The sequence below is a fragment of the Oncorhynchus kisutch genome, linkage group LG10 (assembly GCF_002021735.2).
Source record: "Oncorhynchus kisutch isolate 150728-3 linkage group LG10, Okis_V2, whole genome shotgun sequence".
NCBI lineage: Eukaryota > Metazoa > Chordata > Actinopteri > Salmoniformes > Salmonidae > Oncorhynchus > Oncorhynchus kisutch.
The window spans coordinates 46,743,907-46,770,178 of NC_034183.2; the positions used below are offsets into that span (position 1 = coordinate 46,743,907).

General features: G+C 42.1%; 1 protein-coding gene across 14 annotated transcripts in view; it reads left to right on the forward strand.

Moving 5' to 3' along the window:
- The first annotated feature begins 5,265 nt into the window (after positions 1–5,265).
- LOC109898245 (C-Jun-amino-terminal kinase-interacting protein 3) overlaps positions 5,266–26,272 on the forward strand; it is a 74,182-nt gene continuing 53,175 nt past the window's right edge. For 10 of the 14 annotated variants that reach the window (XM_031833792.1, XM_031833800.1, XM_031833798.1 and 7 more), the window contains exons 1-2: positions 5,267–6,279; positions 21,183–21,303. In XM_031833792.1, coding sequence (XP_031689652.1) covers positions 5,980–6,279; positions 21,183–21,303 — 421 coding nt within the window. In that variant the 5' untranslated portion in view covers positions 5,267–5,979. Of the gene's footprint in view, positions 6,280–14,423; positions 14,585–21,182; positions 21,304–26,272 lie in introns of those variants that run through there. The other 4 variants (XM_031833799.1, XM_031833805.1, XM_031833793.1 and 1 more) reach the window with 3 other exon arrangements.

Consider the following 26,272-nt stretch of genomic DNA (forward strand, 5'->3'; position numbering starts at 1 on the left):
TGGACTCACACTGTGCAATAAGTGTTTAACATTTATTTTATTTTATGACTACCTCATCTCTGTACCCCACACACAATTATCTGTAAGGTCCCTCAGTTGAGCAGTGAATTTCAAACACAGAAATTCACAAAAAGCAGACATTAAATATCCTTTTGAGCATGGCGAAGTTATTAATTACACTATGGATGGTATATCAATACAACCAGTCACTACAAAGTATTTCCTAACTCAGTTGCCAGAAAGGAAGGAAGCCAATCGTGACTTTAAATCAGTTGGTTTAATGGCTGTGATAGGAGAAAACTGAGGATGGATCAACAAAATTGTAGTTACTCCATAATACTAACCTAAATGACATAGTGAAAAGTAAGCCTTTTATAAAATAAAAATATGCATCCTGTTTGCAATAGAGTACCACAGTATGAGTCATAATACTCATAAAACCTAGCAGTCAAACAGAAATGGTTCCAATCGTTATTCCACCATTTTTCCCATAGGGTATTTTAGAAACACAAATAAGGGCTGTGTTTCGTGTAGGCTTGCCCTGGCATGACATTTTGATAACCCTGTAAATCTCTAGGACAAGGGGACTTATATTTGCCTGTATTTACACCCCCCCCCCACACACCGAAACCCTCACTAACTTTTACAGGTGCACAATTGAGAGCATCCTGTCAGGCTGTATCACCGCCTGTTACGGCAACTGCACCACCCACAACCGCAAGGCTCTCCAGAGGGTGGTGCGGTCTGCACAACGCATCACCCTGGGGCAAACTACCTGCCCTCCAAGACACCTACAACCAATGTCACAGGAAGCCAAAAAATATAGAAGCTGTTTTTCAATCTCAAGGCCATCAGATTGTTAAACAGCCACCACTAGCACAAAGAGGCGGCTGCCTACCTACAGACTTGATGTCATTGGCCACTTTAATAAATGGAACACTAGCCACTTTAATAATGCCACTTTTAATAATGTTTAAATATCTCGCATAACTCATTTTATATATATACTCTATCCTTCACTATCTATTGCATCTTGGCTGCTCTGTCACTGCTCATCCATATATTTTATACTTATATATTCTTATCCCATTCCTTTACTAGATTGTGTGTATTAGGTTTTGTTGTGGAATTGTTAGATATTACCTGTTAGATACTGCTGCACTGTCGGATCTAGAAGAGCAAGCATTTTGCTACACTCGCAATAACATCTGCTAACCAACCATGTGTATGTGACCAGAAAATGTGATTTGATAAATGGGCAATTCTGTGAACTGTCTTGTGCAAGTTTAAAATTGTCACTATACATGTAAGTAAAGGTGTCGGCTAGAGATGACGTGCAGGAGTTTTCAGGGATTTGTAGTTTTGGATGATGTCTACTTTGATACTATTTAGCATTTTCAAAACTAAGAGTAAATAGAGCCGAGTATATTGATAAAAGTCTCCTTGTCTGAGAGAGTTACATGGTTATCAAAACGTCACGCCAAGGTAAGCCGACACGAAACACAGCCCTTATTTGAAGTGTTTCTAAAATACTGTATGGGAAAACGATTGGAACCATTTCCGCTAGATTTGACCGCTAGATTTTTTGGGGTATTATGACACCTCCACTGTGGGGCTCTATAAAAGGCACTAAAGTAAAACTGCAAAAAATGTGGCAAAGAAATTAACTTTTCCCTGAATACAAAGCTTTATGTTTGGGGCAAATCCAACAACACATCACTGAGTACCACTTCATATTTTCAAGAATGGTGGTGGCTGCAACCTGTTATGGGTATGCTTGTCATCGGCAAGGACTAGGGATTTTTTTAGGATAAAAATAAATGGAATAAAGCTAAGCACAGGCAAAATCCTAGAGAAAAACATGGTTCAATCTGCTTTCCAACAGACACTGGTAGACAAATTAACCTTTAACCCTGGGACCACGGTGTGTGACTTTTTATAACCTATAGCACAAGGCCAAATATACAGTGGAGTTGCTTACCAGGATGACATTGCATGCTTGTGAGTAGCCTAAATGGGCTTAAATCTATGGCAAGCCTTAAATGTCTGTCTATCAATGATCAGCAACAACCTTGACAGAGCTTGAAGAATTTGACAAGTAATAAATGTGTAAATATTGTATAATCTAGGTGTGCAGAGCTCTTAGAGACTTACCCAGAAAGACCCACAGCTGTAATCGCTGCCAAAGGTGCTTTCTAACATGTATTGACTCATCGGTGTGAATACTTACAGTACCAGTCAAAAGTTTGGACACACCTACTCATTTAAGGGTTTTTCTTTATTTTTACTATTATCTACATTGATGAAATAACACATATGGTATCATGTAGTAGTAATCCAAAAAAGTATTTTACATTCTTCAAAGTAGTTGATGACAGTTTTGCATTATCTCAACCAGCTTCATGAGGTAGTCACCTGGAATGCATTTCAAATAACAGTGCCTTGTTGAAAGTTAATTTGTGGAATTTCTTTCCTTCTTAATGCATTTGAGCCAATCAGTTGTGTTGTATATTTTTTTTATACCCTTTGCTATGAAACTCGAAATTGAATTCCGGTACATCCCTTTTCCATTGAGCATCCTTGAGATGTTTCTACAATTTGATTGGAGTACATCTGTGGTAAATTAAGGTGATTGGACATGATTTGGAAAGGCAGGTAAGCTAGTTCTTTACATGCATGATGGACAGACAAGTGTAGCCTATGGTACAACGTTTTATGGGTGGAGAGAGCCAGTGCAAGTTGAGGAGCAGGCTTGAAGAGCTACTGTTCTTGTTATGACATGCATTATCTGAATTAAGTCCACAGAGTTATACCTAGGATGATTGGTTCTATGAAGGAACTTTGAGCTATCTAACAAGCTTGAGCTAACAAGCTTGTGTGTGCAGAGCGGCACCAGAATTAAAAATACGCCTTACCTTTGTAGTTAATAAATCCAATGTGAAACGTGATAACTAGGCCTTAGCTATTATTGAAAAAATGTATCCATTCTTCTCTAGCTAATAAAACAATCTCGTTGTACAGTTGAAGTCAGAAGTTTACATACAGTTAGGTTGGAGTCATTAAAACTTGTTTTTCAACCACGCCACAAATTTCTTGTTCACAAACTATAGTTTTGGCAAGTCGGTTAGGACATCTACTTTGTGCATGACACAAGTCATTTTTCCAACAATTGTTTACAGACAGATTATTTCACTTATCACAATTCCAGTGGGTCAGAAGTTTACATGCACTTCGTTGACTGTGCCTTTAAACAGCTTGGAAAATTCCAGAAAATGATGTCATGGCTTTAGAAGATTCTGATAGGCTAATTGACATCATTTGAGTCAATTGGAGGTGTACATGTGGATGTATTTCAAGGCCTACCTTCAAACTCAGTGCCTCTTTGCTTGACATCATGGGAAAATAAAATAAAAATCAGCCAAGACCTCAGGAAAACAATTGTAGACCACCACAAGTCTGGTTCATAATTGGGAGCAATTTCCAAACGTCTGAAGGTACCACTTTCATTTGTAAAAACAACAGTACGCAAGTATAAACACCATGGGACCACGTAGCCCTCATACCACTCAGGAAGAGATGAACTTACTTAGGTGTGAAAAGTGCAAATCAATCCCAGAACAACAGCAAAGGACCTTGTGAAGATGCTGGAGGAAACCGGTATAAAACATTTTATATTCATTATAAAATGAGTCCTATATCGACATAACCTGAAAGGCCGCTTAGCATGGAAGAAGCCACTGCTCCAAAACCGCCATTAAAAAAAAGCCAGACTACGGTTTGCAACTGCACATGGGGACAAAGATCACACTTTTTGGAGAAATGTCCTCTGGTCTGATGAAACAAAGAGAACTGTTTGGCCATAATATCCATCATTATGTTTGGAGGGAAAAGGGGGAGGCTTGCAAGCCGAAGAACTCCATCCCAACCGTGAAGCACGGGGGTGGCAGCATCATGTTGTGGGGGTGATTTGCTGCAGGAGGGACTGGTGCATTTCACAAAATAGATTGCTTCGTGAGGATTAAAAGTTATGTGGATATATTGAAGCAACATCTCAAGACATCAGTCAGGAAGTTTAAGCTTGGTTGCAAATGGGTCTTACAAATGTACAATGACCCCAAGCACACTTGCAAAGTTGTGGCAAAATGGCTTAAGGACAACAAAGTCAAGGTATTAGAGTGGCCATCACAAAGCCCTGACCTCAACCCTGTATAACAGTTTGACCCAAGTTAAACAATTTTTAAAGGCAATGCTACCAAATACTAATTGAGTGTATGTAAACTTCTGACCCACTGGGAATGTGATGAAAGAAAAATGCTGAAATTAATCACTCTAATACTATTCTGAAATTTCACATTATTAAAATAAAGTGGTGATCCTAACAGTGCTAGAGGCGTCACTACAGACCCCGTTTCAATTCCAGGCTGTATCGCAAACAGCTGTGATTGTGCGCAGCCCCATGGGACTCCCAATTGGCCCAGCGTCGTCCTGGTTAGGGTTTAGACGGGGTAGACCGTCATTGTAAACAATAATTTGTTCTTAACTGACTTGCCTAGTTAAATAAATAAAATAACATCAAAGTCTGCCATTCTCTGCATTTATGGTGCTTTCAAGACAACTGGGAACAAGGTTGAAAAATTATGACTTCAGTGATCTTCAGGTTGGAGCTCTAGAAAGAGGCCAGAGTTCCTGACTTGCAATTCCGAGTTGGATGGCAGTTGAAAATGTATTTTTTCAGTCAGTGTTCCCAGTTTGCTTGAACTCACTGAAATCAGATTTCCCAGTTCTGAGATTCCAGTTGTTTTGAGCGCTGCAGAAATCATGCTGGATTGACACTATGGTCAATGTTGAATGTTTGTCCTTTTAAACTTAGAAAATAGCCCCTTAAATCCAGACTTTGAACCACACAGCCAATCCACTGAATAGCAGGCTAGTGATTGCTTTGCAATGCTTGTAGTTAGACACTATTTATTACAAACCACTCATTGTTGAATTTGCGATTTCCAACTTGTTGTGTAATGTTTGTCTAATGGCCTATGAGCACCGAGACGTTTTATCAACATTTTTGGTCAAAATGTGTATGTTTTTACCATATTTTTTGTTTTTATAAATAGCTTTTTGCATTTTGTTGTTGGCACAATACAAGTGTCCATTGATTAAAATGGAATATCATTTGAATGAGTTATCCACATTGAAATGTTTTGATATGCGGGCTTTTATTTAGAAGGTCTTGACATTACCATACGAAAGTGACGTCATCGTGTGTGCTGCTGTCAGAATACTAGTCCAGAGCCGACAGCGCCACCGACACCGAACAGCATCGTCCAGAGCCGAGAACAACAACAGTAGCAAAAACCGGATCAAATATGGTTTAAGGGGCGGCTTGGGTGTTGGCGGCAAAAGGGAACACCGTTGTCCTCTTTATTTTTACCGATTTCGAATCCTCACAGTAATGGCTGGGGTCCATGGCTCCGGCTGCTGAGCGGCAGGTGTATTGTTGAGGACATATTTCTCAATCGTTATGTATTCAACCACGGTCGATACACTGGTAGGTAAGGACGGAACCGACTGCTACCGGAATTGGATGTTGCTGTCGCGAGGAAGGCTGTAGCTGGGTGCGTCGTTCCGTCCTCGAGGCTGCGGTGCAGCAGTGGTTGTTGGCTCGAGGAGGGCGGTGTCTCTAACTCCCTGTAAATAGCCTATATATTTTTTGTGAATTAAAATGTCTCAGTATAATTTAGTAGTTCAAGGTTAGAAATCCTAACTGCCAAACATGGATACCACCCAAATGATGGCAATCTTTGAAATCGTTCGGGATATGGAATGACACGTGATGTTTTATTGATGATTAATCCGAATGGATTATAATTTAAATTATTAGTATTTTCTCTTTTGTCTTGGTAAGCGTGTTTTATAACGGTAGGCCTATCTAAGCAACATCATCTCACATTTGGTATCGGACCCAGGCCTCATTTTGCCAAGATGATGGAAATCGATGAGGTTGTCTATCAGGACGACTATGGTTCGGTGTCCGTTATGTCGGAGCGGGTGTCGGGCCTGGCCAACAGCATCTACCGGGAGTTTGAGCGCCTCATCAGCAGCTACGACGAGGAAGTGGTCAAGGAGCTCATGCCGCTGGTGGTGAACGTTCTGGAGAATCTGGATTCGGTTTTAACGGAGAACCAGGAGCACGAGGTGGAGCTCGAGCTGCTGAAGGAGGACAACGAGCAGCTCATCACCCAGTACGAGCGCGAGAAGGCGCTGCGCAAGCAGGCAGAGGAGGTGAGGGTGCATTTACTCCATCCATGGCTGTTTTGTTTATAAAGACTCGACCAGTGTCTTTATCACTAGCCATATCCATTACTAATAATCACAGCACATACATTCACCTTCAATAGCAGTTCAGTTTTCATTGCCACTGTATGACAGTTTTACAAAAAATAAAACCCAAAACGAACCATTTATAAGCTACACCCACATCCCATTCACATTCCTTCTGTAGGCCATTTATTTTTAGGCCTAAATAACAAGGGTTACGTCTCAAATGGCACCCTATACCCTATATAGTGCACTACTTTTGACCAGAGCTCATAGGGCCTAATGTAATATACACTGAGTATACCAAACATCAAGAACACCTTCCTAGAGTTGCGCAGCCCCCCTCCCCTTTTACCCTCAGAACAGCCTCAATTTGTCAGGGCTTCCACTCGACAAGGTGTCAGAAACATTCCACAGGGATGCTGGCCCATGTTGACTCTAAATGCTTTCCACAGTTGTGTCAAGTTGACTGGATGTCCTTTGGGTGGTGGACCATTCTTGATACACACGGGAAACTGTTGATTGTGGAAAAACCCAGCAGCATTGCAGTTCATGACACAAACCCCATTCAAAGGAACTTAAATATTTTGTCTTGCCCATGCTCTGAATGTGACATTTACACATACACAATCCATGTCCACACAATCCATGCTTCTACACCTGCATTGCTTGCTGTTTGGGGTTTTAGGCAGGGTTTCTGTACAGCACTTTGAGATCAGCTGATGTAAGAAGGGCTTTATAAATACATTTGATTTGATGTCTCAATTGTATTAAAGCTAAAAAATAATCATATTTAAACCTTTCTCCTCCCCTTCATCTATACTGATTGAAGTAGATTTAACAAGTCACATCAGTAAGGGATTATAGCTTACACCTGTATTCACCTGGTCAGTCTGTCACCTTCGATTGCATGCAGTGAGTACTCATATCTGGCCTAATGGCCCATCCCTATCAACACAGCAGATCAGAGACCGTGGAAAGGCCTATCTATGTAACATCATCAGTGGTGGTTCAATGAGTATAGGGGCCTGCGTATAGTGCCTGCGTGGATTGTGCCTGGGCCAGGTTGGTGATCAGTTCAGTGTGCTTGTGTGTTTGCAGAAGGATTCTGACAAATTTGTGATTCTGATGTGAATGTACTGTATTTCATTACATTTTATTCAATACAATAATTGTATGTGACACAGACTATTATGGACAAAAATATGCCTACAATGAAACCAGCATTTTCACAATTACAAGTTGTCTTCCATTATGGACTACAAAGGGAAATCCCACGAGCTGCCCAGTGACGTGAGTCTGCCAGATGGGCTAAATGTCTTTTTTTGCTGGCTTTGAGGTAAGCAACACTGAAGCATGCATGAGAGCACCAGCTGTTCCAGACAACTGTGAGATCATACTCTCCGTAGCCGATATGAGCAAGACCTTTAAACAGGTCAACATTCACCAGGCCACGGAGCCAGACGAATTACCAGGACATGTACTCAGAGCATGCGCGGACCAACTGGCAAGAGTCTTAACTGACATTTTCAACTTCTCCCTGACCGAGTCTGTAATACCTACAGTGGGGCAAAAAAGTATTTAGTCAGCCACCAATTGTGCAAGTTCTCCCACTTAAAAAGATGAGACAGGCCTGTAATTTTCATCATAGGTACACTTGACTACCTGCAGCCACCTGACTACCTGTTATGCGAGTGCAGCAAGGGAGCCACGGGTAAGGTGCTAGCGAGCATTAAATATATCTTATAAAAAAACTAAATCTTAACATAATCACTAGTTAACTACACATGGTTGTTGATATAATCTAGCTTGTCCTGCGTTGCATATAATCGATGCGGTGCCTGCTAATTTATCATTGAATCATAGCCTACTTCGCCAAACGGGTGATTTAACAAGTGTATTCGCGAAAAAAGCACTGTCGTTGCACCAATGTGTGCCTAACCATAAACATCGATGCCTTTCTTAAAATCAATACACAAGTATATATTTTTAAACCTTCATATTTAGTTAATATTGCCTGCTAACATGAATTTCTTTTAACTATGGAATTTGTGTCACTTCTCTTGCGTTCTGTGCAACAGAGTCAGGGTATATGCAGCAGTTTGGGCCGCCTGGCTCACTGCGAACTGTGAAGACTATTTTTTCCTAACAAAGACAGCCAACTTCGCCAAATGGGGGATGATTTAACAAAAGCGCATTTGCGAAAAAAGCATAATTGTTGCACGAATGTACCTAACCATAAACATCAATGCCTTTCTTAAAATCAATACACAGTATATATATGTTTAAACCTCCATATTTAGTTAAAAGAAATTCATGTTAGCAGGCAATATTAAACTAGGAAAATGGTGTCACTTCTCTTGCGTTCATTGCACATAGAGTCAGGGTATATGCAACAGTTTGGGCCGCCTGGCTCGTTGCGAACTAATTTGCCAGAATTATGACATAACATTGAAGGTTGTGCAATGTAACAGGAATATTTAGAGTTATGGATGCCACCCGTTAGATAAAATACGGAACGGTTCTGTATTTCACTGAAAGAATAAACGTTTTACTTTCGAAATGATAGTTTCCGGATTTGACCATATAATGACCTATTTCTGTGTATTATGTTATAATTAAGTCTATGATTTGATATTTGATAGAGCAGTCTGACTGAGCGGTGGTAGGCAGCAGCAGACTCGTAAGCATTCATTCAAACAGCACTTTCGTGTGTTTGCCAGCAGCCTATCAACTCCTGAGATTAGGCTGGTGTAACCGATGTGAAATGGCTAGCTAGTTAGCGGGGTGCGCGCTAATAGCGTTTCAAACGTCACTCGCTTTTAGATTTGGAGTAGTTGTTCCCCTTGCTCTGCAAGGGCTGCGGCTTTTGTGGAGTGATGGGTAACGCTGCTTCGGGGGTGGCTGTTGTCAATGTGTTCCTGGTTCGAGCCCAGGTAGGGGCGAGGAGAGGTGCCTGTAAGAACATCCAATAGTCAAAGGTATTTGAAATACAAATGGTATAGAGAGAAATAGTCCTATAATAACCTCAACCTAAAACTTCTTACCTGGGAATATTGAAGACCCATGTTAAAAGGAACCACCAGCTTTCATATGTTCTCATGTTCTGAGCAAGGAACTTAAACGTTAGCTTTTTTACATTTTTTTACATATTGCACTTTTACTTTCTTCTCCAACAATTTTTTTTTGTGCATTATTTAAACTAAATTGAACATGTTTCATTATTTATTTGAGGCTAAATTGATTTGATTGATGTATTATATTAAGTTAAAATGAAAGTGTTCATTCAGTATTGTTGTAATTTAGACCCTGCCACATACGTCTCATGTTTGAGCCGTTGAATTGCGACTCCACTATGTCTCTATACTGACACTTTGCTTGTTTGATTGCCTTACGGAGGGAATAACTACACTGTTTGTATTCAGACATATTTCCAGTCGCCTTGCCATGATTAAATGCGTTGGTACGTGCTTTCAGTTTTGCGCAAATGCTGCAATCAATCCATGTTTTCTGGTTAGGGAAGGTTTTAATAGTCACAGCGGGTACAACATCTCCTATACACTTCCTTATAAACTCACTCACTGAGTCAGCGTATTTGTCAAAGTTATTATCTGAGGCTACCCAGAACATATCCAGTCCACGTGATCGAAACAATCTTGAAGCGTGGAATCGGATTGGTCAGATCAGCGTTGGATAGACCTAAGCACGGGCGCTTCCTGTTTTGGTTTCTGCCTATAGGAGGCCAGCAACAAGATGGAGTCATGGTCAGATTTGACAAAAGAAGGGCGGGGGGGGGCCTTGTATGCATCGCAGAAGTTAGAGTAGCAATGGTTGAGCGTGTTACTCGCTCGTGTACAGCAATTGATATGCTGATAGAATTTCGGTAGCCTTGTTCTCAAATTAGCTTTGTTTAAAATCTCCAGCTACAATAAATGCAGCCTCAGGATATATGGTTTCCAGTTTGCATAAAGTCCAGTGAAGTTCCTTGATGGTCGTCTTGGTATCTGCTTGCGGGGGGATATACACGGCTGTGATGATAACCAAGGGTTCTCTTGGGAGATAATCCGGTTGGCATTTGATTGTGAGGTATTCTAGGTCAGGTGAACAAAAGGAGAGAGGAACTCCAGAGGAACTCCAGAGGAACTCCAGAGGAACTCTGGAGCTCTGTCAGAGTGACCATCGGGTTCTCCAATCAAGCTGTAGAAACATCTCAAGGATTATCAATGGAAACAGGATGCACATGAGCGCAATTTTGAATCTCATAGCAAAAAGTCTGAATACTTATGTAATTAAGGTATTTCTGTTTTTTATATTTAATACATTTGCAAGCATTTATAAAAACCTGTTCACGATTTGTTATTATGGAGTATTGGGTGTAGATTGCTGAGGATTTTGTTTTACAGTTTAGAATAAGGCTGGAACGTAACAAAATGTGGAAAAAGTCAAGGGGTCTAAATACTTTCCAAAGACACTGTATGGAAATTTATGGAAATGAGGCACATACTTTTAACACAAAATAAAATAAATACCTGATACCATTAGAACATAAGTGGATTCTAACAAAAAAAGTGACATTTGACAATTAAATTGAATATCCCACCAAAATCCCTGAACTCCATTATATTTCCATTCCAGTAAAATGTTTTATGTGCTATAAATTCAAAACGTTTTGGTTTGGTTGATTTTGTATATATGGTGTGTATTTATATATGAGCGATATTGAGAAAACAGAGCGAGGCCTTGCTAGTTAGTGTTAATTCATAGTGACAATTCATCCATTGTCCAACTGTTTGAATTTATTAGAATTGTTTTTAAAATCTTTTAACAATTTTAATGACCGTTGCTAGTGTTATCCTAGACACATTCTAGTATAGTATAAGCAGACAGCTGTGCAGGGTTTTACCCAAAATAAAGGTCCAATGCCACATGATGCTTAGTCATGTGTGTGTACAGTTATATACCATGTCACATCGTTGCGTCCCAATTAGCTCCCTATTCCTGGTCTAGTGCACTACTTTTTATTAGGGCCCATGGGGCCCATCACTTTCCAGCCCACTTTCTAGATCACACTCACAAACACAGATCCCCTGAACATAGCTCACTCTCCAGATCCCAATAAACTGAATTCTGATCACCTGTTCACACACCTGTATGTCATTTACACACACTAATTAGTTCAGTTCTTGGCACACAATCATTGTGAGGTATTGTTTGTTTGAATACACTTCTATTCGTAGCTCTGTTTTTTCCTGTATTAATCCTCCTGTGCACCGTAGTTTTGGCTATCCTCACTAACGATGGCTTTTTGCCTATCGAATTTCCTGTCATCAATCTCTTGCCTGATATCCCGGACTATGTCATTAGCCTTCTCCCTGCCTGTACTGTTGCCTTTTTGGACCCCTGTGTATGACCTTCTGCCTGCCCCTGGACCCAGCTACCTGCCTCCTCCTGTGGTCCTTTACAAATAAACACATGCTGCACCCTGCGCTTGAAACCAGCTCTCTGTCTCCCATCGTATTCATTACATTAGTAAGTGTGCTGGTCAGAAAATTTTATAAGTATTTGGATGAAATAGTGCTTGCTCCAACAAACATAAATAACGATAATGACAACCTGTAAAGATATAGTGAAAGTCCTTTGGAGTAACTCAGGTACTGTTTTATAACTGTATTATATGAATTAAAGACTTCATGATGAACGGAAGAATAGTGTACTATACATTAAAGTAACAGTAATTATCACATTACATTGTGCAGGTAATGTTATAAAGGTAAGAGTTGGGGTCAGTGTTATAACCTTTACAACAGAGCTCAATTTACAATGAGACCATAGTGCACTATATTTGCTGTGGTGGTTTCGAACTTTGAATGCAGCAGTGAACATACGAGTGCACAGATGCCATTTCAAACATAAATGTTTTAGATGCGACCCAGGGATTGGTTTAAGGCACTGCCTGAGACAGTGACGTGGTGAGTTGTGGGGGGATGGGGCAGGGTGCATTATGGGAAATCAATTGTACACTGAGGGAGGCTGGCACTAACCTGATTTTGTGCTTATGACAGAAAGAGAGAGAGAGAGAGGGAGGGGGCAACATGGGAGAGGGGATAAGAGAGAGTTTAGAAATGATAGAGGGAATGGAGAGAGAGCGATACAGAGGAAAAGAGAGATGGAATTCTGAGCAGGAATACATGCCATAAAATGGGGATATAGAGGAGAATGTATGTATTTAACTAGACAAGTCAGTTAACAAAAAATTCTTATTTACAATGATGGCCTACCAAAAGGCCTCCTACGGGGGCTGGGATTAAAAATACAAATAAATTAAATACAAACATGGGACAAAACACACATCATGACAAGAGAGACAACACTACATAAAGAGAGACTTAAGACAACCACATGTTGTGTTGCTGCCATGCTAACACCGCATGGTAGCAACACAACATGACAACAACATGGTAGCAACAACATGGCAGCAGCACAAAACAGGGTATGAACATTTTTGGGCACAGACAACAGCACAAAGGGCAAGAAGGTAGAGACAACAATGCATCACGCAAAGTAGCCACAACTGTCAGTAAAAGTGTCCATGATTGAGTCTTTGAATGAAGAGATGGAGATAAAACTGTCCAGTTTGAGTGTTTGTTGCAGCTTGTTCCAGTTGTTAGCTGCAGTGAACTGAAAAGGTGAGCGACCCAGGGATGTGTGTGTTTTGGGAACCTTTAACAGAATGTGTCTGGCAGAACGGGTGATGTATGTGGAGGATGCAGTAGATATCTCAGATAGGGGGGAGTGAGGCCTAAGAGGGTTAGTTTGGCAGCTGGGGTGAAAGAGGAGCGATTGCGACAGAGTAAACCAAGTCTAGATGTAACTTTAGCCTGCAGCTTTGATATGTGCTGAGAGAAGGACAGTGTACCATCTAGCTATACTCCCAAGTACTTGCATGAGGTTAAATACCTCAAGCTCTAAACCCTCAGAGGTAGTAATCACACCTGTGGGGAGTGGGGCATTCTTCTTACCAAACCAAATTACCTTTGTTTTGGAGGTATTCAGAACAAGGGAGTGGGGCAGAGAAAGCTTGTTGGACATTAAGACTGCTTTGTTGTAGAGCGTTTAACACAAACTCCAGGGAGGGGCCAGCTGAGTATAAGATTGTATCATCTGCATATACATGGATGAGAGAGCTTCCTACTGCCTGAGCTATGTTGTTGATGTAAATTGAGAAGAGCTTGGGGCCTAGGATTGAGCCTTGTGATACACCCTTGGTGATAGGCAGTGGATGAGACAGCATCTGTTCTGACTTTATACACTACACTCTTTGAGAGAGGTAGTTATCAAACCAGGCCAAAGACCACTCAGAGACACCAATACCCCTTAGCCGGCCCATAAGAATGGAATGGTCTACCGTATCAAAAGCTTTTACCAAGTCAATAAAAATAGCAGCACAATATTGCTTAGAATCAAGGGCAATGGTGACATCATTGAAGACCTTTAAGGTTGCAGTGACATCCATAACCTGAGTGGAAACCAGATTGTATACCTGAGAGAATACTATAGACATCAAGAAAGCCAGTCAGTTGATTGTTGAGAAGTTTTTCCAACACTTTTGATAGACAGGGCAAATAGAAATAGGCCTATCACAGTTAGGATCAGCTTGATCTCCCCCTTTAAATAAAGGACAAATTGTGGCTGCCTTTTCAAGCAATGGGAACCTCCCCAGAGAGGAGAGACAGGTTAAAAAGGTCAGATATAGGCTTGGCGATTGTAGGGGCAGCAACCTTAAAGAAGAAAGGGTCTAAACCATGGTTTTTGGGGGTCAAGTTTAAGGAGCTCCTTTAGCACCTCGGACTCAGTGACCGCCTGCAAGTGTGACAGGTTAAAGGAAATATTCATAGCCTGTTATACAGTGAAAAGTATTAGTAAGTTCATAGTATGTGAGATACTTAAAACATCTAAGGTTAAAAAGATGCATTCAGTATTAGTTGATAGAGATTGATAACATTCATATAATTGTGTTAAAGTTAAAATCTGTCAAAGGGTACGAATTGTGAGAGTAATGTGTAAACGTTATATTGATTACTTTATTTTGTGGTGCCTAAAAGTGTTCATCTGTCATCTACGAAATGCTCTTAATCTATGAGCCGGAGATCGATTGCTCTGGTCTCCACCCATATTCCTGGGGAAAATCGCGGTCTTTTCTCATTGAACTAAACGTTGACTTGTGAATACAACACCGTATCACTCGTGATTATTTCTCCCCTGTTTTCAGGTACTTTATTGATGATAAAAATAGTAATTTAAATGTTATAACTCGCTAACATGTCAAGAGTGTTTAAGGTGTGTTTTAGTAACGTCTTGAGGAAGTTACAGTTAAGTTTGCAGAGAGTAATATTAGCCCTGCTCGGTTGAAGTGAAGAATAGCATCGTACTGAGAGTAGCTGCCATTTTATGTCGATTGTGAATGAACATACGCGTTGTTAATAAGATATTTTGCTGTGTTATTTGTATAATGGGTTTTCTGTTGTTTTGTAATGTGTTACTTTTGTGAAATGATTGAACTAAACGTTAAATTGGGAATATAACAACCGTATCACTCTCGTGATTATTTCTCCCCTGTTTTCAGGGGCGTAACACAAGGAGAAACTTTGTAGTGGGGCAGGGGAAAAAAGAGGGAGGAGCATTCTGACTAGACACATTAGAAGCGGTGGGAGATGAGGAAGTGTTGGACGGGCAAGGAGGTATGGCTGAGTCAAATAGGAATCCAGACTTAATGAAGTGGTGATTTAAAAAGCTCAGCCATGTGCTTCTTGTCAGTAACAACCACATCATCTTTAAGGGACATGGGCAGCTGTGAGGAGGAGGGTTTATTCTCCAGGTCTTTAACTGTTTTCCAGAACTTCTTGGGGTTCGACCCACAGAGAGAGTGGGTTAAAGTAACTAACTTTGGTCTTCCGGATATTCTGAGTGCACTTTTTTCTCATTTGCCTGAGTGAGAGCCAGTCAGCCTAAAGTATGAAACACAGAGGCAGTTAGAGAAAGGTAGACAAAGAACGAAAGAACAAGACCGAGATGGAGAGATACAAAGGGAGGGAGAGAGAAATTCTTCCCAGTGAGAGAGAAAGAGGCAGACAGAGTGAAAGAACAAGAGACCGAGATGGAGAGAGAGACAGAGGGAACATCTTCCCAAGTCCAGAGAGAAGACCCTGGCTGGAATCTCCTCCCTGTGCCATGTGCTTCCTTTGGGAGTAATTGTCAAGGCTCAGATTACAAGGCTTTTAGACAGACCTAATTGGTGCCCTGTTCCCTTTATAGTGCACTAGTTTTGACCAGGGCCTATAGGTAGTCAAAGGTAGTGCACTATATAGAGGATAGGGTACCCACTGGTACATAAATGCAACAACATGTTCTATGATTCCTCCCTAAGTCTCTATTTTATCCACAAAAGAGTGTAATTGACAACCACAGTCACGCTAAGGCTGAAATGTAGATACATTTGTTCAAAGGACCATTAATGATTATTGTTTGATTCCTGAAGGTTTGAGACCTCAACATGTTGATCCCTATATGTTATAAAGCACTTTGTGACATATGATGTTTTTAAATAGCAATATGCAATGTAATTTATTGATTGAAATACAGTATGTACTATCAGAATAGTAATGCCACATTCCACTGCGTGGCGCTTCAATTCATTTCCTGTGATTTAAAAAGAGAGCCTGTTATTGTTTTGGCTGCATCTAGCGTTAGGCTATCTTCTCACCAGACCACCGCCTACTGTGGATGCTGCTGGGAGCTGGCTGGGTTGCTGGGTCTGGCTGGGGAGGAGGGGGGGCCCAGGGGCAAGCAGTGTCCTGGGGAGGGGATTTGAAGGGCAGGGGGGTCAGAAGGAGAGTTACCCTTGGTGTAATAGTATATTGTGGCAAGGTGGGGGGGGTGAGTGAGTGAGTGAGAGACTGCAGCGCGTTGCTATTGTTTTCTCATGGTGCTGCCTTGCTTTGGTCAACTGGTGAGACTGGAGTTGACCCATGTTCCCTATAGTGCACCATGGGCCCCAGTCAAAAGTAGCGCAATGTGTAGGGAATAGGGAGATGGGGTGGGGTTGTCTATTCGTTGAGGTCAGGGAGCAACGCCGGGCATTTGTAGGAAAATGGCAATTCACAGGCTCCATGAATAGGAGTGCCATAGACTTTTAACAGGAGCATTTTTTTTAGGGACATATGTCCCTAACTTTGGCAGTTTTGCCTCCCTATGTTCCCGGTTCCTGTTATTTGAGGTCAGACAGACGATGGTAGAGCATATCTCTAGCAGCAGGCAGGGTTTCGCTACAGTCGGGGGATTACAGTCGTAAGACTGCAGCCCAGCCGGCCCATTGTGCAAGGCTTTATAAAACTCTGCAGACTGCAGAGAGAGCCCTTGGAAGGAATGCAGGCAGGCCAGACAGCTGTGTTAGTTTCTGTTTGTTTTCTGATTCCTGTACAGAGAGAGAGAGGAGAGCAGGGTCTGGTTCAGTTAGTACGACATGGGACAAAACACTTTGAAATGGAGGAGATATGCTGATACATGAACATTTAACATTTTATTTCCAGGTTTCTAAATCTCATTTATTCACATTTATTTATCAATCCCTTTTTACATCAGCAGATGTCACAAAGTTCTTATACAGAAACCCAGCCTAAAACCCCAAAGAGCAAGCAATGCGGATGTAGAAACACAGTGGCTAGGAAAAACTCTATAGAAAGGCAGGAACCTATGAAGAAACCTAGAGGAACTAGGCTCTGAGGGGTGGCCAGTCCTCTTCTGGCTGTGGCCGGGTGGAGATTATAAGAGTAATGGTCATTAAGGCCAGATCGTTCATATATATATATATATATATATATATATATATAAATATATATATATATGAGGGAGGGAGAGATCCATAGCCACAGGCAAAACAGCAGCACAAATGTTTTTATGTTTTGCGCCCTACTGAACATGACCCTGGTTTTTGTGATTGGAGATGACAGGGTAGATGTTATTGACGCATCTTTCTCTGTGACTCGCCCCGTCCCAAACAATACTAGCAGTTAATTTTACCCATTATCCTCTAGCTGTCCATGAAAGAAGCAGAAAGTGTCATTGAAAATGAATATCTCTGAGTCCTTGTTGCTGGCATTGTTATTTTATGAGAGACATTTCATACTGTGCAATATGCTACATTATACACTCTTAAAAATAAAGTTTTTTATCTAGATTATGATCTAAAAGGGTTATTCTTCTGTTGTCCCCGTGGGAGAACCCTTTTGGGTTCCATGTAGAACACTTTTCATACAGGGTTCTATCTGGAACTCAAAACGGTTATTCAAATGGTTCTTACCTGGGGACGGCAGTAGAAGAACCTTTTTAGATTCTAATCTAGATTTATTTTTTACTTTTGGAACCCCTTTTACTAAGAGTGTATCAATATAATATATTTTACAATGTGAGCCATTTACCACACACCATGCATTCATGTAATTGATCAATTGTTATGCTGCATACAATAGGGTTGAAAATAATGTACTTTTTCCTATGTACAGTGCATTCGGAAAGTATTCAGACCCCTTGACTTTTTCCACATTTTGATACGTTACAGCCTTATTCTAAAATTGATTTAAAATAAAATTAAAATTAAAAGTCATCAATATGCACATAATACCCCATAATGACAAAGCAAAAACAGGTTTTTGGATATTTATGCAAATTTAAAAATGATATTCCATTTACATACAGTGGCAAGAAAAAGTATGTGAACCCTTTGGAATTACCTGGATTTCTGCATGAATAGGTCACAGTGCAGGGTGGGAGAAGTATGTGAACCCTTGGATTTATAACTGGTTGACCCTCCTTTGGCAGAAATAACCTCTACCAAATATTTTGTGTAGTTGCAGATCACAGCTGCACAACAGTCAGGAGGAATTTTGGACAATTCTTCTTTACTAAACGGTTTCTGTTCATCAATATTCTAGGGCTGTCTGGTGTGAACCACTCTCAAGGTCATGCCACAGCATCTCATATCGGGTTTAGGTCAGGACTCTGACTGGGAGGTGTATTTTCTTCTGTTGAAGCCATTCTGCTGTTGATTTGCTTCTTCAGTTGGAGGACAGAGAGCCTAACATTCTCCTGCAAAATGTCTTGATAAACTTGGGAATTAATTTTTCCGTCGATGATAGCATGTCCAGGCCCTGAGGCAGTAAAGCAGCCCCAAACCATGATGCTCCCTCCACCATACTTTACAGTTGGGATGAGGTTTTTATGTTGGTGTTCTGTGCCATTTTTTCTCCACACATAGTGTTGTGAGTTCCTTCCAAGCAACTCTGAATATTTTGCCAGTACCGCTGTGGAACATCCAGGTGCTCTTTCGCGAACTTCAGATGTTGCAGAAATGTTTTTTTTGGACAGCACTGGCTTCTTCCGTGGTGTCCTCCCATGAACACCATTCTTGTTTAGTGTTTTACGTATCGTAGACTCGTCAACAGAGATGTTAGCGTGTTCCAGAGATTTCTGTAAGTCTTTAGCTGACACGCTAGGATTCTTCTTTACCTCATTGAGCATTCTGCACTGTGCTCTTGTAGTCATCTTTGCAGAACGGCCACTCCTAGGGAGAGTAGGAACAGTGCTGAACTTTCTCCATTTTAAGGCAATTTGTCTTGCCGTGGACTGATGAACATCAAGGCTTTTAGAGATACTTTTGTAACCCTTTCCAGCTTTATGCAAGTCAACAGTTCTTCTGAGATCTCTTTTGTTCGAGGCATGGTTCACATCAGGCAATGCTTCTTGTGAATAGCAAACTCTTTGTGAGTGTTTTTGTGGGACAGGGCAGCTCTAACCTACATCTAAGATCTCGTCTCATTGATTGGACTCCAGGTTAGATGACTCCTGACCCCAATTAGCTTTTGGAGAAGTCATTAGCTTAAGGGTTCATGTACTTTTTCCAACCTACACTGTGAATGTTTAAATGATGTATTCAATATAGATAAGAAAAATACAATAATTTGTGTGTTATTAGTTTAAGCACACTATGTGTGTCTATTGTTGGGACTTAGATGAAGATAAGATCACATTTGATGACCCAATTTATGCAGAAGTCCAGGTAATTCCAAAGGGTTCACATAGTTTTTCTTGCCACTGTAGGTATTCAGATCCTTTACTCAGTACTTTGTTGAAGCACCTTTGGCAGAGATTACAGCCTCGAGTCTTCTTGGGTATGACGCTACATGCTTGGCACACCTATATTTGAAGAGTTTCTCCCATTCTTCTCTGCAGATCCTCTCAAGTTCTGTCAGGTTGGATCGGGAGCTTCGCTGCACAGCTATTTTCAGTTCTCTCCAGAGATGTTCGATTGGGTTAAAGTCCAGGCTCTGGCTGGGCCATTCAATGACATTCAGAGATTTGTCTTGAAGTTGTCTTGACTGTGCTTAGGGTCGTTGTCCTGTTGGAAGGTGAAGTTTTGCCCCAGTCTAAGGTCCTGAGGTCTCTGGAGCAGGTTTTCATCAAGGATATCTCTACTATATCTCTGTACTTTGCTCCGTTTATCTTTCCCTCGATCCTGACTAGTCTCCTAGTCCCTGGCACTGAAATACATCTCCACAGCATGATGCTGCCACCACCATGCTTCACCGTAGTAGGGATGATGCCAGGTTTCCTCCAGATGTGACGCTTGGCATTCAGGCCAAAGAGTTAAATCTTGGTTTCATCAAACCAGAGAATCTGAGAGTGTCCTTTAGGTGCCTTTTGGCAAAGTCCAAGCGGCCTGTCATATGCTTTTTTACTGAGGAGTGGCTTCCGTCTGGCCACTCTACCATCTACCATAAAGGCTTGATTGGTGGAGTGCTGCAGAAATGGTTGTCCTTCTGGAAGGTTCTCAGATCTCCACAGAGGAACTCCGGAGATCTATCAGAGTGAACATCGGGTTCTTGGTCACCTCCCTGACCAAGGCCCTTTTCCCCCGATTGCTCAGTTTGGCCGGGCGGCCAGCTCTAGGAAGAGTCTTGGTGGTTCCAAACTTCTTCCAATTAAGAATGATGGAGGCCACTGTGTTCTTGGGGACCTTCAATTCTGCAGAGATGTTTTGGTACCCTTCCCCAGATCTGTGCCTTGACACAATCCTGTCTAGGAGCTCTAAGGACAATTCCTTCGACCTCATGGCTTGGTTTTTGTTCTGACATGCAGTGTCAACTGTGGGACCTTATATAGACAGGCGTGTGCCTTTCCAAGTCATGTCTAATCAATTGAATTTACCACAGGTGGACTCCAATCAATTTGTAGAAACATCTCAAGGATTATCAATGGAAACAGAATGCACTTCAGCTCAATTTCGAGTCTCATAGAAAAGGGTCTGAATACTTATGTAAATAAGATATTTGTGTTTTTTTTTATTTTGAATACATTTGCTAACATTTCTGAAAACCTGTTCGCTTTGTCATTATTGTGTGGACATTGATGAAGATTTAAAAAAAAATGTAATCCATTTTTAGAATAATGCTGTAACAAATTGTGGAAAAATCCACGGGGTCTGAATACTTTCCGAGTGCGCTGTAATTCCTATCTATTTTATTTTTGATGAATATTTTTCCATTCTTGATTTGCAATTTCAGTTCACTTCCTGAATTAATTATTGGTTGTTTTATCCCAAAGAAATTCCTAGGGTTTGAGGACTGTGTGGATGTTCTCTCCCATAAAAATGTTTAGGGCCGGTTTCCCGGACACAGTCTTGGGCTAAAAAAAAAACATTTCAGTGGAGATTCTCCCTTGAGTCAGCGTTTTAGTCCAGGACTAGGCTTAATCTGTGTCTGGGAAACCAGCCCATAGCGTTTTGACTGACTGTGTATGGTTGTTCTCTCCCACAGAAATTCATAGAGTTTGAGGATGCATTGGAGGGGGAGAAGAAGGACTTGCAGACTCATGTGGAGAGCTTGGAACTGCAGGGGAAACAACTGGAGCTCAAGACCAAGAACTACTCTGACCAGAGTGAGTATTAGTGTGTTTTCACACTTGGTCCCTTTCTGACAATTTTTGGGAACTCAGCGTGGTTTGCTTAATTTTTTGTCCAGGGTGAACACTCCAAAGGAACTCAGACCCCTCAAAAGGGACCCCAAAGCGAACCGAACTCGAGAAGTGGTCAGTTCGGTTCCCTTGAATTCCTCGGTCCGGTTCACTTTTTTTAGGGCAATGTGAACACAAAGCTACACAGGTTCGCTTGTTATTATTCCCACACCACATACTAGAATACTGCAACACTGTTTCCCCTCCCATAACCCCTCACGTTGGTGCCACAAAAGAGAGAAGATGATTATCTGCCGGTTCGCAGAAAAATATTATTTGTTTGCAATATGTGATCTATAAAGAGTTATTCTAACCTGTTTATCTCCATGTGGGGTTTGAATAGTGTGTGATGACAACAATATCCTTGGTGAGAATCACAACATAGGGTACAAAATCTATTTTAGCTCTTAAAGGGGCAGTAGACTACATTGGGTGTAGAATTTTCAATTATAGCATTATTTGTCTGCAGTTATTATTCTGCTATTTATTCTGTAACCAATAATATTTACATGTTCATATAAATTATAATTATTATGTCTCATCTTTTAACTAAATGCAATCTATTATCTTCCAAAATATAAGTATTAATAAATATCTGTAAAAGACCCCAGCTGGGCCCCGAAGTGAGAGGGCCAGGAGGTATGCGGTCAACAATGCTTGACTCAGGGAGGAGGACGCCCCTGCCCTGCATAGTCCCATGGGATGTTGGCTATCATCAACAAGGCAACTCCTATGACTAATTGGGAATGGGACGCAAGCGTAGGATTGATCACCCTGTCGCTGGCCGCCTTTGGGGAGGGTGTATAGTGTGAAAGGCCGAAACACCCTAGGAACCTAAGGTACACTACTGACGATGCGCTCCCCAAATTTCACCAGGCTCACTGTTCATTAACTCTTGGAAGTGCTTGCACAAAGGATAGTAACATCTCATCCTGTGTTCTTGGAATCTGAATCTGTATGATAACAAGTTCTGATGGAATGGCTTGTCCTGCACTTTGTAAAAACGCAGAGTACATTGATTAAATGTTGGAAAAAGACCTTGGTTCCTTTTAAAACATTGCAATGTGAAATCAAAGAAGACTCGGACCACAAAATAGGTTAAGTGAACAGGCAAAAGAGTTGAGTACTCATTCGAAGTCAAGGGCAGTGTAAGGACCGACGCTGGGAGATGAGAAGCAAGTACAGGGAGTGTACATTTAATGGATAATATACAAGAAACAAACAAGGATATCGTCTGGACAGGGGAAAATGTAACAACATTAATGATGACACAGGGAACAAACTGAGGAGCAGACAGATATAGAGGGGTAATCAACAAAGTAAAGGAGTCCAGGTGAGTCCAATGAGCGCTGATGCACGTAATGATTTTTTTTATTTTTTTTATTTCACCTTTATTTAACCAGGTAGGCTAGTTGAGAACAAGTTCTCATTTGCAACTGCGACCTGGCCAAGATAAAGCATAGCAGTGTGAGCATACAACAAAGAGTTACACATGGAGTAAACAATTAACAAGTCAATAACACAGTAGAAAACAAAGGGGGGGGTCTATATACAATGTGTGCAAAAGGCATGAGGAGGTAGGCAAATAATTACAATTTTGCAGATTAACACTGGAGTGATAAAAGATCAGATGGTCATGTACAGGTAGAGATATTGGTGTGCAGAAGAGCAGAAAAGTAAATAAATAAAAACAGTATGGGGATGAGGTAGGTGAAAAGGGTGGGCTATTTACCAATAGACTATGTACAGCTGCAGCGATCGGTTAGCTGCTCAGATAGCTGATGTTTGAAGTTGGTGAGGGAGATAAAAGTCTCCAACTTCAGCGATTTTTGCAATTCGTTCCAGTCACAGGCAGCAGAGTACTGGAACGAAAGGCGGCCAAATGAGGTGTTGGCTTTAGGGATGATCAGTGAGATACACCTGCTGGAGCGCGTGCTACGGATGGGTGTTGCCATCGTGACCAGTGAGCTGAGATAAGGCGGAGCTTTACCTAGCATAGACTTGTAGATGACCTGGAGCCAGTGGGTCTGGCGACGAATATGTAGCGGGGGCCAGCCGACTAGAGCATACAAGTCGCAGTGGTGGGTGGTATAAGGTGCTTTAGTGACAAAACGGATGGCACTGTGATAGACTGCATCCAGTTTGCTGAGTAGAGTGTTGGAAGCCATTTTGTAGATGACATCGCCGAAGTCGAGGATCGGTAGGATAGTCAGTTTTACTAGGGTAAGCTTGGCGGCTTGAGTGAAGGAGGCTTTGTTGCGGAATAGAAAGCCGACTCTTGATTTGATTTTCGATTGGAGATGTTTGATATGAGTCTGGAAGGAGAGTTTGCAGTCTAGCCAGACACCTAGGTACTTATAGACGTCCACATATTCTAGGTCGGAACCATCCAGGGTGGTGATGCTAGTCGGGCATGCGGGTGCAGGCAGCGACCGGTTGAAAAGCATGCATTTGGTTTTACTAGCGTTTAAGAGCAGTTGGAGGCCACGGAAGGAGTGTTGTATGGCATTGAAGCTTGTTTGGAGGTTAGATAGCACAGTGTCCAAAGACGGGCCGAAAGTATATAGAATGGTGTCGTCTGCGTAGAGGTGGATCAGGGAATCGCCCGCAGCAAGAGCAACATCATTGATATACACAGAGAAAAGAGTCGGCCCGAGAATTGAACCCTGTGGCACCCCCATAGAGACTGCCAGAGGACCGGACAGCATGCCCTCCGATTTGACACACTGAACTCTGTCTGCAAAGTAATTGGTGAACCAGGCAAGGCAGTCATCCGAAAAACCGAGGCTACTGAGTCTGCCGATAAGAATATGGTGATTGACAGAGTCGAAAGCCTTGGCAAGGTCGATGAAGACGGCTGCACAGTACTGTCTTTTATCGATGGCGGTTATGATGTCGTTTAGTACCTTGAGTGTGGCTGAGGTGCACCCATGACCGGCTCGGAAACCAGATTGCACAGCGGAGAAGGTACGGTGGGATTCGAGATGGTCAGTGACCTGTTTGTTGACTTGGCTTTCGAAGACCTTAGATAGGCAGGGCAGGATGGATATAGGTCTGTAACAGTTTGGGTCCAGGGTGTCTCCCCCTTTGAAGAGGGGGATGACTGCGGCAGCTTTCCAATCCTTGGGGATCTCAGACGAGATGAAAGAGAGGTTGAACAGGCTGGTAATAGGGGTTGCGACAATGGTGGCAGATAGTTTCAGAAATAGAGGGTCCAGATTGTCAAGCCCAGCTGATTTGTACGGGTCCAGGTTTTGCAGCTCTTTCAGAACATCTGCTATCTGGATTTGGGTAAAGGAGAACCTGGAGAGGCTTGGGCGAGGAGCTGCGGGGGGGGCGGAGCTGTTGGCAGAGGTTGAAGTAGCCAGGCGGAAGGCATGGCCAGCCGTTGAGAAATGCTTATTGAAGTTTTCGATAATCATGGATTTATCAGTGGTGACCGTGTTACCTAGCCTCAGTGCAGTGGGCAGCTGGGAGGAGGTGCTCTTGTTCTCCATGGACTTCACAGTGTCCCAGAACTTTTTGGAGTTGGAGCTACAGGATGCAAACTTCTGCCTGAAGAAGCTGGCCTTAGCTTTCCTGACTGACTGCGTGTATTGGTTCCGGACTTCCCTGAACAGTTGCATATCACGGGGACTATTCGATGCTATTGCAGTCCGCCACAGGATGTTTTTGTGCTGGTCGAGGGCAGTCAGGTCTGGGGTGAACCAAGGGCTGTATCTGTTCTTAGTTCTGCATTTTTTGAACGGAGCATGCTTATCTAAAATGGTGAGGAAGTTACTTTTAAAGAATGACCAGGCATCCTCAACTGACGGGATGAGGTCAATGTCCTTCCAGGATACCCGGGCCAGGTCGATTAGAAAGGCCTGCTCACAGAAGTGTTTTAGGGAGCGTTTGACAGTGATGAGTGGTGGTCGTTTGACTGCGGCTCCGTAGCGGATACAGGCAATGAGGCAGTGATCGCTGAGATCCTGGTTGAAGACAGCGGAGGTGTATTTGGAGGGCCAGTTGGTCAGGATGACGTCTATGAGGGTGCCCTTGTTTACAGAGTTAGGGTTGTACCTGGTGGGTTCCTTGATGATTTGTGTGAGATTGAGGGCATCTAGCTTAGATTGTAGGACTGGCGGGGTGTTAAGCATATCCCAGTTTAGGTCACCTAACAGAACAAACTCTGAAGCTAGATGGGGGGCGATCAATTCACAAATGGTGTCCAGGGCACAGCTGGGAGCTGAGGGGGGTCGGTAGCAGGCGGCAACCGTGAGAGACTTGTTTCTGGAGAGAGTAATTTTCAAAATTAGTAGTTCGAACTGTTTGGGTATGGACCTGGAAAGTATGACATTACTTTGCAGGCTATCTCTGCAGTAAACATCAACTCCTCCCCCTTTGGCAGTTCTATCTTGACGGAAGATGTTATAGTTGGGTATGGAAATCTCTGAATTTTTGGTGGCCTTCCTGAGCCAGGATTCAGACACAGCAAGGACATCAGGGTTAGCAGAGTGTGCTAAAGCAGTGAGTAAGACAAACTTAGGGAGGAGGCTTCTGATGTTGACATGCATGAAACCAAGGCTTTTTCGAACACAGAAGTCAATGATGGTGACAGGTGTGGGGTAATGAAGGGCAGCCAAGCACCCTCGAGCGCCAGAGAGGGGAAGCGGGAGCAGGCGTGACCGGCAGTGTGAATACAAAGGGAATTGAGTTCTTTAGCTTTTTTTTTACCCCAGAGTTCACTAAAGAGGACTGAGATCAGTTATTTTAAAGAGGACTATTTGAGAAAACACCCTTAAACTTAATAACTAGAACTACTCCAAATAGAGTGAGTATAAAATTATAATAACCGGAACTACTTCGATCAGAGTGAGTATAGAACTATAATAACTAGAACTTCTCCGACCAG